We start from the raw sequence: 13,477 nt of genomic DNA on the forward strand, positions 1-13,477 counted from the left end.
TGTATAGCTGCAACACTAATTACATGTTTATAGTAGTCAGGCAAATAGTTAAGACAGTGATTCCCAAAGGGGGTGTGGTGAGAGCCATGAAAAAGTCTGGATGGGGCCTGAGAAACACTGAGTTAAGACAAGTGAAAAAGTATTGTTCCTTTTTGACCCTAGTTAGTCAAGTTTGAAACCTGTTTTCTCTTTTATCCAGGTGGAGAAAATGACAGATTTGCATCTGTTTGAAAACCCATTTTTTCAAATAATATATAAGGTTTTGTTTTAATGAACACCTGAGGAATGGAACAACAGAAAATAGTTTCATCACTCGGAACCCCAAGCTTCTTTCAGCTAGTGCTTGGCCTAAAAGCTGTTTCTTTGGGCCATAGTACTGATGTTGCTTTAGGCAGGGGCTTGGACTAGATGACCTCTGGAGGTCCCTTCCAGCCCTACTTCTCTGTGGTTCTGTGAGAAAGAGAGAGCTTCTTTACTGCTCTCTCTTTCTCAGCTTCTTAGGTTTTTTTCTTTCTGTTTCTTTCACAGACATCTAGGTAAATGTGACACTTAGATAAACCAGTCAGTGCCCCCCTCGCTCTGTTTGGTACATCAGTCATCATGTAAACCCCTTGGGTCATGCAGTTCAGCTGCTACTTAAGCTTTGTGTTTTGAGTGGTACTCTTGTTGTTTCAGCTATCTGGTTATTTAAAGGAATTGATGCTTTTTTATCATTTATTCTGAATGAAAGAAGGCTGTGATTCTTCCCAATTTCAAAAAGATTAAATCCAACCCATAACAGTAATTTCCTTTGTAAGAGATTGTTTTTTCTGATTCACATCCCCTGATAATTATTGTGTTTTCTTGTTTAACTTTTCTTCTATACCAGGTCATCTCAAAATATAAATTTGTATTAAAAATAAAATGCTCAACTATGTACCAGTGTTTTAAAAAAAAGGCTTTAGCATTTAAAAAAAATATAGATCGTACTAATTTAGTTCAAAGCATCCAGTTACCATTTTTTAACCACTATCTTCCACTTTTTTACAGTTTGTCATTTTGCTATTGTAATATTTACTCTTTATATACTGGAAGAAAACTAAATTAAAACAACTAGCAACTGTGATTGTAAGATTTTTATCTGTCAAAGCAATTTTGGTTCGTCACCTTTGTTGCCCCTTTAACCCCTCCTGGAGAATACGATTACTGATTAAACCACAAGTGCCTCCTGGATAGTATTAACCTTAGAAGGTTCATCTGTCATTCATGTAAGTGCACTAATCACTTTTAGTATTTTTAGTAAAAACAAGATAGTGAGGTTGAAAAACAAAGCATGCATAGTACTTTAATTTTAAAATCTGCACCTTATACCCTCTTTACCTCATTATTCTGTGTTGTGGATTTGAATACAGAATTTAACAGTCATTTGTCTGAAAGAATGCTATATCAATTTCACTAATGACCAAGTGAATTCATGACCTACAGACCACATAGAATGTAATTTTGAAATGATACATGTTGCATATTATAGATAGGTCTTCTGTAGTACCATCCCATAAATTTCTGGTACTTATGTAGTAATAGTTTATCAATGGCCGTTTGCAAATTAGGAGATGGGCTTTTAAAACAGAGCTACGTTTCAATGAGGCCTTAACCAGTCTAGTGTTTATACTTAAACATTGTATAAATTGTAATTGCAGTCTTTGGACACTTGTCCATATAATTAGTTGAGTTTATACACATGGTACCCCTTTTGTACCTAATTTATACTCAACTGTTTTTTGAAAATGGAATTTGTATAACTTGTATAAATTGTAGAAATTGTGTTCTTATAAGTAATAATGATCAAAGTTGTTGAAACAAGCTACATTTTTGCACATGTTGAAATTGACTGGCTAGTATATTTAAAGGCCTTGTCCTAGTAACATGAGATGTCTTATATGAGGTTATGGTTTCTACCCGCTCCTTGTCAGTCTTCATCTAACAACTGGAAATTTAGCAGATCTTTGCCTTGTCGGAAACAGAGCCTTGTGGAAGAATGCTTCTGTGTTCTTTGACTCGAAGCCTGTCCAGACAGTAGACTGTAGATTTCCCTTTTAATAAAAGGGATTATGAAAAGGTTCCAAACTAATTTTTGTCAGAGAGTTTTCATGGCCTTCAAGATTTTCCCTTTTTTTGAAAGCTTATTTACCTGAAAAAAGTATGGTTTCTGAGCAGTTTTGAAGCAAATATCATTCTATCCCCCTTTTCCCCCCAGAAATGACCTAAAAAACCCCAAACCAAACTAAAAAGCCTTGTCACTTTTGGCTGGCTCTGTAGGCACAGTCCATTCACAGCCAGTTCAGACTATAGAGAAACTTGGTGTCCTTTTGGAACATAGATTGAGTTTGGTTAGAACCAGAAGCAAATATGAGGGGTAACTTGGAGGGCTAGGTTACAACAAGGGGGAAACGCACTTTTTTTTTTTTTTTAACTGAGATAAAGTTGAAATTTCCCCTCCTTTTGTGGAGGCCCCCATGCCCTGGGGTAGGGAGAAGGGGTTAACCACAGTGCCTTAACTAACCAAAAAAGTGTTAGCAGCTTCTATAGCTTCTTGAAAAGGTAAATGGATCACTAATCTACAGCACATCTGTTTCCTGCTGTTCATTCTGAGCAACTCATCCCAAGTTGTCAATTTACCAAAATATGTAGGTCTGGATATATCAAGATTGTATCAGTGCTTGCTCGGAAAGGTTTAAAACTTTACAAAATATCTCCAAAATGCAAAGTTATCAAAAATCATGGACTAAAGTTATAGTTTTTCAATTATTATGTTGACTAAGGAACAGGATGGTCAGAGCCTTACCAGTTGTACAGCAGAGATCCAACCACCACGTCAGCTTTTATTTATTTATTTATTTTTTACTTGAATAAAGAAATGAGGATTTCTTAGAATCTTCCGTCAAGGACCTACACACATTACACCAACTTCAGTAGTGACTAGAAGTGTTAGTAATGACATGGGTAAGACCACATTTCTCCATTTCTAGGTGATGGCTCTTCAGAATAAATGCTTTCTGTTTTTTCACTAACGAATAAGAAGGTAGGACTAAAGCACTATGCATGGAAAAATCTGTGATGATATCCTTGGCAAAAACTAATGTTGTTAGGGTCAGCCAGCTCAGCAGAACAAATACAGACTTAGGAAAAACAGCCTTTACCAGTTAGCCCTCTAGAGCATCATCAGAGCAAGGTGAAGAGTCCCCTCCCTCACTGTTGATCTGCTCCCCACCACATCCCTTCCCTTCCCCCTCGCCTTGCACCACAATGGACTTATCAGTTGGAGGCAGTTTTCCATGCTGGCAGGCTGTGCTCCTCACTGCCTGAGTGCTACGCTTTGGCTGAGTGCGCTCAGGGGCATTTATCAGCCCCATTGGACCAATGTCCAATACAGCCAATTTTCTTTATATAGGTACCAACCCAATATCAGGCTGATGTATTGGTACATCTCTATGAACAACTGGGCTGATTCTTTTAAAACTGGGCTGAGACACATTGGTGAGGGAGTGTTTATTCCAGGGGCAGGCAGTTATTTTTGTCTTGAGGGCTGCTTAATGAGTTTTGGTAAGCCATCGAGGGCTGCATGGGTAACCCTACCCCTTGAGAGTTGTCCCAACCCCTGGTTGCCGTATTGGGACCCGAAGTCCTGTCTCTTAACCGCTGACCTTTGTCACCAGAAGTCTCTCCCCTCGCCCCTAGAAATACTCCTTTGGGGGGGGGTTTGCCATCTAAGAACCAGAACCCCCCCCCCAAATTATACAGTACAAGTCAAATACCTACTAAAACATATTTTAATTTTATTACAAAGAATGTGTCATGATTTGTGTTTATGTACTGTATATAGAAGGGATTGCATAATAACTCAAAAATAGTCTTACTCTTTTATATTGTACAGGGCTGTGTGTATGTGTGGGGAGGTTTTGTGTGTGTGGGTGTGGCATAGGGTATGGGGGAGTATATGCATATCTTGGTTTGGCTTCTGGGGCAGGGTGTGGGTATGTGAAGTTTGTGGGGTACGGGACCCCCCTTCCACTCCCTCACATGATGAGAACTCCCTGCTGCTGGCAACAGCAACAGGTGGGGGGCTCAGGGTGCTCATGCCTTGTGTAGGCACTGGCAGGGCATAGCTCCAGCCAGCACTGCATGGGGGTGAGGAGTGCATCCTGCCTACCCACCTCTACCATTGGGCCTCTGTGCTGCGTGCCTGCACTTCCCAGACTTGCACGGGGAAGTCCTTTGCTGGACTCTGCAGTGAAGCAGGGGGTGGGGCTCCCTCCATTCCCAATGGAGTCCAGGGACTGGTGTGGCAAGGGGTGAGTAAGGCAGCCAGCTCCAGTGCAGGGCTTCCCCCAATGTGGGAGCTGCATGCCATAGTAGAGGGACATCAGGAGCCAGCTGGGAAACACAGGGCTGGGCTAGATCCTGCTGTGTTCTGTAGTCTTTGGCATTGTAGCCAGGAACCAAGTGGTGTGGTATGGAGCCAGCCTGCCCAGCTGGGCACCTCCTGGCAGCATGCTGTTCCCAGCTGCAACACCGGAACCACAGAATGCAGCAGGAGCTATCCTGGCCCCATAACTCCCAGCTGGCTCCTGCTGCTGCTGGCCCTGACCCCTGGGGCCCTGCACTCCTGCCTGCTGCCACTTCCTGCCTCCCCCCGCCCTCCTCCATGCCTGCCATCACTGCCTTTTCCTGGCTGTTTTTCTTCCTAACCCGCCTGCTGCCACCACTCCCCCAGCCCCCCTCCCCAAGTCCACTGCTTCCCACCTGTAGCTACAGCACCATGCAGTTCCGGCTGCAGGGCCAGGATCACGCAGCACGGCAAGAGCCAGCTTGGCCCAGTTGGCACCATGTGGTTGCCAGCTGGGGACTGCATGGTGCCAGATGGATCCAGCTGGCTCCTGCTGCACCTGCAATCCTCGCCTCCCCTCCCTCAACCTGTTTTTACCCGAGTTTCCCTCTCCAGTGGAGGGAGGCAGGGAACAGCCCCAGGGTCCCAGGCTAGAAGCTTCTGCTAAGGCAGAAGCTTCTAGCTGTGGCTGGGATTGGGTCGGGGCCTTGCTGCTGACACTGGGTCCTATCGCCGTCTTCTCCTGGGTCCTGCTGCTGTTGGCTCCTGTCATCTTTGACAGGAAGTCAGGGGCAGATGAATATTAATTTTTTTAATTTTTTAGGGGCCCTGTGGGCCAGATAGAAGGGTCAGCTGTGACTTGCGGGCCATATTTTGCCCTCCCCTGGTTTATTCTCACTACCAATCCTGTATCTCATCAGTAGATAAACAGAAGAGGTTTTTTTATCCATTTCAGAAGAGTTTATCTATCTTTACCACAAGAACTCAGAAGAATTTCTCTTCTGCTCAGGCCCTAGATCTGTCTTAAGGAAAATTCTCTTGGTTTAGAAATGAAGGAAGATAGGCACATATTGTCTTAGAGTATCCTTCTGTAAGGCAAATTGTGATAGGAGTATGATATGGTTAGGTTTGTGGTACAGTGCACTACAGATGTTCTGAACAACATGACTTTCCTAAACAACTGGGATCAGGCTTTTGTGTAAATTACATTTGGGGCTGTTTGGGTGTCCAGAGCACCCCAAACTGGGAGGACACAAAGGTACTTTAAAATTATGTTAATGCTCCCTTCCTTCAGGTAAGACATGCAACACAGGATCTCTTTCAGGTGCTCAATATTTAAAATGATCAAATATTTTAAAAATATACATTTACATTTTAATATTTCCACTGTATTTTTTCTCACTATAGGTTTATGATCACTGGATCTAAAACAAAAAATAATTGAGAAATGTAATAATTTGGTATGTCCAGTTGTTTTATATTCTTCATGATACTTACAAAAAAAATCTCTTCTTCAGTTTCTGGGAATCAGCAAGACCTTTCTTCAGCAAAAAGTGAAGATTTTGGAAATGTACAGGAAATGTCTACAAAAACCCTCATTGTGGGTCCACTTAATCTTCGTTTGGATAGCAGTGCAGTGCATCGGATTATGAAAATGATAGTTTGTGCTTTGGAACATGAATATGAGCCATATAGCAAGGCTAAATCAGGTATACTGCCTAACTTAATTCTTCTTTATTACAGACTATAGACCAGATTCAGCACTTCTGACAGCAGAGGAGAAAATCCTGCTTGAAGGTTACCACAAGGGCCTCGGTATATCCCCTGGCATCCCTAGCTGTGGTGTTGCATTTTAAGCCCCCCTGCTAAGAGTGAATTCCTCGAGTCTCCAAGGAGAAAGGAAGCCACTAGTATAGGTTTATGAGTTAAGAAATTAGAGTTTAAATGAACAAAAAAAAATGATTTGGAAGTAATTATGGTCAGCTAATAAGACTAACCCCCTATGTAAGTCATAGAGGGACAGAGATCTTTCATTTTGCAAATGTACGTTTCATAGTGATAAAAATAATTATGATTATATTTGGTTTTAGGTAGAGCCTAAAATAGAAGCATTAACACTCCTAGACATAGAGAAGAAAACTAAAACTAAAAACAAAATACTATTCACACCTACTAAACAACAAAAAATATTTGAATAGTTATTGTAGAAAATATTTTGCTACTTTTAGTCTTATGCTTAATTTGTTTATATAATCATGACCTATTTTAGATATTGTAGATGGAAATCGAACTATGCCAGACTCAGAACTAGCATCGTTGGAGGAATACATTCCCACTCGACTCACAAGCTTTACTATACTTAAATGCACCATTACAGTCCCAATGGCTGAATTCAATTTACTGGACCACTTGCTGCCTATAATCATGGGTCAAAAGGTATGATGATATTTACTATTAAGTTTTTATACATGTTTATTCAGTGTTTAATGCAAAAAAATTAAAGTATATTAAGGTTGAAAGTTCAAGCACTCATTTTTTATGATTACAGGACTAGCTACATATCTCTCCTTGTGTCATTTGCCTAGCCCCCCCCCCCGGTTGTGGTATAACAAAAGGGTCCCTGACTGATGTCATGGCTGAGTAAAGACCTTGCATTGTTTGCATGATTTCCATGATGCAGTCCAACAGTAGCTGAACTTAATACAATATGGAGATACTCCATACGCAAAAAGTTGTAATTTTGCTGCAATAACAGTGTGCTTAGCATGTTTTCTACTGTTTAAAGGCATGGTTGCTCACACTTTAAGTGCAGTTTACATGTCTTAAGTGTAACATACAATTTGGCTGTCTGACTACAGTTGCTTCAGGTGTCAGGCCTTCTGCATTTCTGTCTCCTAAGAAGGAATCTTGCAGTTCCTTCTAGTCTTAAGATCAGGCCCTGGGCTACAATTCTGCATGTATTGTCCATGCTTACTCAGCAGGTATGACTGAGCTTGTTACTTTTTTTTCCATTCAGGAGTCTTTAACCAGTTGTGCATGTGGTAGCTAGTTAGCCTCTTTTGAACCAAAATATTGTTTTAACAGCACAAAGGAAGCTTTTACCAAAGGGATTTTTAAAACAACAAACATTTTACAAAAATAGCTCTTTGTTATAGTTTTACCTATAGTATACCTTTACAAAAGGCACTTCATGGTAGCCTAAGCAGGTCTGTCATCAATATCAGCAGGTCTGTCATCTTCATATCATCCCACAGGTCCTTTATCTGGAATTGTTGAACAGTTCTTCAACAGTGAAATTGTAGGGATAGTAGGTTTTTATGTTTTTTTATTTTCTTTAGACTCTCATGGTGCTTCCACACATGCAGACAGAGATATGCACTTGCAGTAGTTCAAATAGCAACAGCACAAATTTGTGTCAGAGATTAGTTCCTCATTACACGTGCCTGAACAACACTTAGGTGAGGGGCAAATTGTTCCTCTTGGGGCAAAATGACCCTGCCCAACTCTTCCCAGATCTTTTGCCAGGAGGAGCTAGAGATAAACCAGCACTTGTGCTGACCCCAGCAATATAAAAACCTGCCCCTGCCCCCTTTTGCTTACGAGGATGTGGGATGCTGAGCAGCACTGAGATGCTCTGCCTTTGCCCCTCGCTCCCAGCCCACCACCCCACTACTGGCTTTAACTCCTGACCCACAGCCCCTGCTTGCCCCCACTATCTCCTTCCTGGCAGCATCTCTATCGCAGCACTAGGGTATGAGGACACTGAGTAGTTCATTTCTCTGATTGTACCGTGCCTCTGTTTGCTCTCAAAAATATAAAAATCAGAGGGAAGGATTTTTCTAAGTAATTGAAGAAGTTTTTAAATTTCTAATTCTTTTAATCTTCTGGGATCTTTATGCTTAAGCTCATAGTACAGCCTGTCTTTATAGATCGAGGCAAATGAAAAATTGTGTTAAAAAATCTCAGAAAAACATTCCACACACGCATACTCCCCCCTTGTGCATTTGTACTTTCAATTGGGTGGTTTAGTTGAACTAATGGCTTACTTCTGGCTTAGTCACTTACATAGCTATTTCAGGTTCAAGCAGGTAATACCTTTATATTAGACTATCATGGATTCTTTATAACCAGTTAATCTCTGAAGCTGGATGTCAGTGTTATAAACAGCAGTGGCTTATCATTTAAGGGTGCTTGCAGGTGTAAAAAAAACAACCCAGCTCACCCAACATCTGTAAAGATCAGGTGCATTAGTGGGGCTTTTTGGCACTTGTATCTAATGACCAATTGTGAATCAGTTTTAGCTAAGAGTGCCAAAAAGCCCCACTGATATTTGCAGACACTGCAGAGCTAGATTGAAGTAACATGCTGCTTCTTCTAGTAAAGCACTTTTTTTGTTTTGGAGGGTTTTTTTGAATGACTGCTGGCAGCCTAAATTCTTGTGTTAGAGCTGAGGTAGCTGGAGGAGGACATTTCTTACAGGATGTACCTGCATCTTTTCTGATTTAAAGACAGTTGGATAGCGATTTGCTATTAGTTGAATGCTGCTACTAGTTATTTCATAGATTTCATGGACGTTAGGGCTGGAAGGGACCTCGAAGATCATCAAGTCCAGCCCCCTGCCGCAGGGCAGGAAGTCAGGTAAGGTCAAAGGATCCCAGCAAGATAATCATCCAAACGTTTCTTGAATGAGTCCAGAGTAGATGCCTGTGTCACTTCTCAAGGGAGTCTATTCCAGGTCTTGAGGGCTCAGACAGTAAAGAAATTTTTTCTTATGTCCAGCCTAAATTGGTCTTGGAAGAGTTTATGACCATTGGTCCTTGTTTTTCATTGGGGCGCTTGGGGGAAAAGGCGTTCTCCCAGATCCTGATGCAAAACCTGTACATACTTATAGGTGCCCCCTGAGCCTGCACTTTTCCAGGCTGAAGAGTCCCATGGCTCTCAGCCTCTCTTCATAAGTCCTATTCTCCTGCCTTCTGACCATGTGCGTGGCTCTCCTCTGGACTTTCTCAAGCTTCTTGACATCCTTCTTGAATTGTGGAGCCCCAAATTGGCTGCAGTACTCCAGCTGCTGCCTCACCAAGGCCAAGTACAGTGGGAAGATAACATCCTGAGATTCAAGCCAGAATTTTGTTTGCTTTACCAGCTGCAACATCGCATTGGTGGCTCATGTTGTGGTCAGTCATGACCCCCAAGTCTCTTTCAGTCATGGTGCTAGCAAGCATAGCACTGCCAGGCCTATAAGGATGTTGCGGGGTTTTTTTCCCTGTGGTGGAGTGCCTTACATTTATCGGTATTGAATGTCATCAGGGTTGTATCCGCTTGCTTACTAAGTTTATCGAAGTCAGCCTGGATCATTAGCCTGTCCTCAGTTGTGGATGCTAGTGTCATCGGGGAACTTAGCCAGTGCACTTCTGATACCAACTTCCACATCATTGATAAAGAAGTTAAAGAGAAACAGTCCAAGGACAGAGCCTTGGGGGGCACCACTGATCACACAGTGCCATAATGATTTGCTACCATCGACCACTACACTCTGGGTCTGACTTCAGAGCCAATTTCCCAGCCATCAGACTGTGGTGTAGCTGACTGTGGTATAGCAGAGGCCACAGTTGGCCAATTTTTCCATGAGGAGGTCATGGGATACCTGATCAAAGGCTTTCTTGAAGTCCAGATATATGATGTCAATCTCTTCTCCCTTGTCTGTGTGATATGTCACCTGGTCATAGAAGGAGATGAGATTGGTCAGGCAAGATCTATCTGCAACAAACCCATGCTGGCTATCCCTCAGGATGTTGCCCTCAACCAGCTTACCCAGAAGGGTCTCCTTGATAATTTTCTCCAGAATCTTACTGGGGACTCTTACCAGGGATTGAGGTCAAGCTGATTGGCCTGTAATTCCCAGGGTCTGCTTTTTACCCTTTCTTGAAGATGGGTACCACATTGGCCTTCTTTCAGTCTTCAGGTACTTCACCTGACCGCCATGAGTTTTTGAATATTTTTGCCAATGGTTGAGCTATGACACCTGCCAGCTACTTGAGTACTCTAGCGTGTAATCTGTCAGGACCAGCTGACTTGAAGGTGCCCAGCCCTTCAAGGTGATCCTTTACTAGATCAACACCGATGCTGGGTATATTTAGTAAACTTTATTTTCTTGATGCTTTTGTGACCTGTTTATTTGGTATTTACCATTTGTCTTCTGTAGTAAATCTATTACTGAGTGTGGCAGTGCACCTTTGAGTGCCTGTCACTTTAAGGGCAGATTCAGGCAGCTAGCAGGTGCCTGATTGTGGCAGCCATTATGAGAACCAGGTATATAAAGGATGCAATTTGCTGCTGCCAGCCCAGGCAGAAACATTGCCTGGCGGAGCTGCAGCAGGAACACTGAGGATGGCTAGGAGGCTCTTGGTCCTGGGCATGACCTAAAACTGCACCCAGCTGGGGATGGGTGGCCTGGTGGGGCTTCTGGTGGCGTGGGAGCCCCAGGAAATGCCAGGCCAGTTACTACCCTGGTGAAAGGTGGGTCAGGGTATCTTAACCTCTAGCCCCCACAATTCGGTGGGTATGAGGGCCAGGCATGGCTATGGCCACCTGAGCCCTAAGGGATGGAAGTCCCCAGGAGAGGAGTGGGGCCAGGCACAGCTGCAGGCAGCTGAGCCCGCAGGGGAGGAAGACCCCGGACGCCCCTGGTCAGGGATAGTTGTGAAGGCCCAGAGAAGGCAGGGATGTAGGTGGCCCCACACAGATCAGGGTTGAACAGGAGTAGGCCTTAAGGTGTGTGCATGAAGGGGGCTGAGTAGGGCCAAACAGGGAGTGGGCATGAAGGGCAGTTCCAGGAGCACGTTGAGTAGGGCCAAATGGGGAGTAAGTCTGAAGGGTAGCACAAGGGCCAGCCCTGTGAGTAGTTGAGTATGAAGATGATGAAAAGACCCCAGGGTGGGGCATAATGTAGAGGCCCTAGGGTGGGCATAGTAGGAACCCCATGTGTGGGGATTAGGCCAAGGTATGTTTTCAGACACCTGAGGCCATAGTTGGGTTTGAGGCTGAATAGTGGGGCTCAGCCAGGAAACTAGGGGTGAGTCCTGACCCCAGCAAGTCCTCTGTTGAGAGGAAGCTGAGTGCAGGTCAGAATTTACAGAAAGGGAGAGCACAATGGCATGCTTCTGTAAGGAGGGAGTGAGAGTCCCTGTGAGACCCAGGAGCACCAGTTGTGGTGCGAGGGAACATCATTCATGTGTGTCATCTGTGAGGCTTGGGATGCAGTACAGGGGTGGTTGGAGCTGCATACATAGGTCCAGGAGAACAGGGCTTCCAAAGGGCAGTCTCCCGCCTAATTAAGACACCAATTATTAAACAGCAAGGCGTGGCAGGAGAGAGGTGGGCGGTTTGCCTAGAAACAGGCGGGCAGGCCAACTTCTAATCAGCCGTGAGAAGGCCCCCTGTTACATGAGCCATCACAAATGATGCCCAGCTTGAAATAACTTCGTAGACCCCCTCGTCCCTCCCCCACCTTAAGTCAGCATGTATAATGAAAATATCATGATGTGGTATAAATTACGGTAAACTCGTAGTGTGAATAATGTGCTCAGTGTTGGTGATCCTGTGTCTCAGAGTGTCCAAATACATCAAAATAAAATGATTAAAAGGCACAGGAGAGATTTCATATGAGGATAAATGGGAAAAAATTAAGAAGTCAGGTTCTTCCCTATCTTCAGCTTTTGCTGGGGCACAGCAGGGAGGGTGGCTTGTGAGAAAACAGGACATGATTTCTTGCTTCTCTGCTCCTGCATCTATTTTCGAGTAAATGAGGGCATTCTGTCTCGATTTACAACGCAGTTTAATTCTAGAACTTTTGAGTATGGGGGTTGTTCTAGCTGGGCCAGCAAACCTTTTCATCCTGTTTACCATGTACCAGCTGGGAATGTGGAATCATCACAGCCATTTGTCTGCCTTGTACCTTGCTTCTGTTGTGCAGAAGTGTGGAGAGGTGTGTGTAGGAAACAGTTTTACTCCAATAGAGTAAGTACATGGACTGTTTGTAATATAAGGGCTTTGGCCAACCTTAAAAGATGACTGTGCATTGTTATCAAGACTCCAACTAACCCTGAAGCACTTAATAGTCCTCTTGTACACTTCAACAAATCCACCACGTGCCTAACTCCAGCAGAAATGGCATGTGTGACCTTACCTTTTGGTATTTGTAACTTGTCAGCATGTCAGTATTTAACCTTAACATTTTTAATAAAACACTTTTTAATAAAATTATATATAATATTGGAGAATTAGACTGCCCAAGCTTTCAGCCTAGCAATTGGGAACTTACAAGCATGGAACATGGTCCTACTAGCCTCTCCAAAACCTAGCAAACTTCTAGCAGACACAGATTAGAAATAATTTAGTACAAGCCATTAGCAGTATCACAGAAAGAGATGTTCTTGCTGGTTAAGCCAGCCTCTTGCTTATATGCAAGGGAAAAGAGAAAAGCATTGGTAAAGGTTTAATTTTCAGGTTTTATTTATGGTATAACTGTAGCCACTGAGATGTTGACATCCTTGATTCCTTCTTTTTGTCTAGGCAGGGTATTTTTATTAATTTTAAGATCATGGAGGTCAAAGGACATGAGGGTACGTTGTCTTTGGGAGGAAGACAAGGGAGGAAGGAGGACCCGGGAAACTATAGGTCAGTTAGTCTTACCTCGATCCTGGGTAGGCTTTTTGAGGGAATTATTCTGGCAAATGTCCATGAGGGGCCAGCAGGGGAGATTATGCTTAGGGGCAACCAACACGAGTTTTTATTAGAGGCAGGTCCTATCAGACCAACCTGGTGGCCTTCTACGACCAGGTCACCAAATCCTTAGATGCAGGGGTAGCAGTGGACATAATCTTTCTGGACTTTCAGAAGGCCTTCGACACTGTCTCTCACCTTGTTCTCATTAAAAAAACTGGGGGACTGTGGTGTTGACACCTACACAGTCAAATGGGTCGCCAACTGGCTGGAGGGCTGCACCCAGAGAGTGGTGGTGGATGGGTCATTTTTGATCTGGAGGGATGTGGGCAGTGGGGTTCCGCAGGGCTCGGTCCTCAGGTCCGCACTGTTCAATATCTTCATCAGTGA

The 13,477-nt window shown here is 43.5% G+C and overlaps 1 protein-coding gene across 1 annotated transcript in view; it reads left to right on the forward strand.

Annotated features, from left to right (window-relative positions):
- VPS13B (vacuolar protein sorting 13 homolog B) overlaps window positions 1–13,477 on the forward strand; it is an 869,608-nt gene that overhangs the window by 149,885 nt on the left and 706,246 nt on the right. Inside the window, exons 12-13 of the mRNA XM_019545488.1 lie at window positions 5,884–6,075; window positions 6,636–6,802. Coding sequence (XP_019401033.1) covers window positions 5,884–6,075; window positions 6,636–6,802 — 359 coding nt within the window. The remainder of the gene's footprint in view (window positions 1–5,883; window positions 6,076–6,635; window positions 6,803–13,477) is intronic.

The sequence above is a fragment of the Crocodylus porosus genome, unplaced genomic scaffold, assembly GCF_001723895.1.
Source record: "Crocodylus porosus isolate Cpor-Errol unplaced genomic scaffold, CroPor_comp1, whole genome shotgun sequence".
NCBI lineage: Eukaryota > Metazoa > Chordata > Crocodylia > Crocodylidae > Crocodylus > Crocodylus porosus.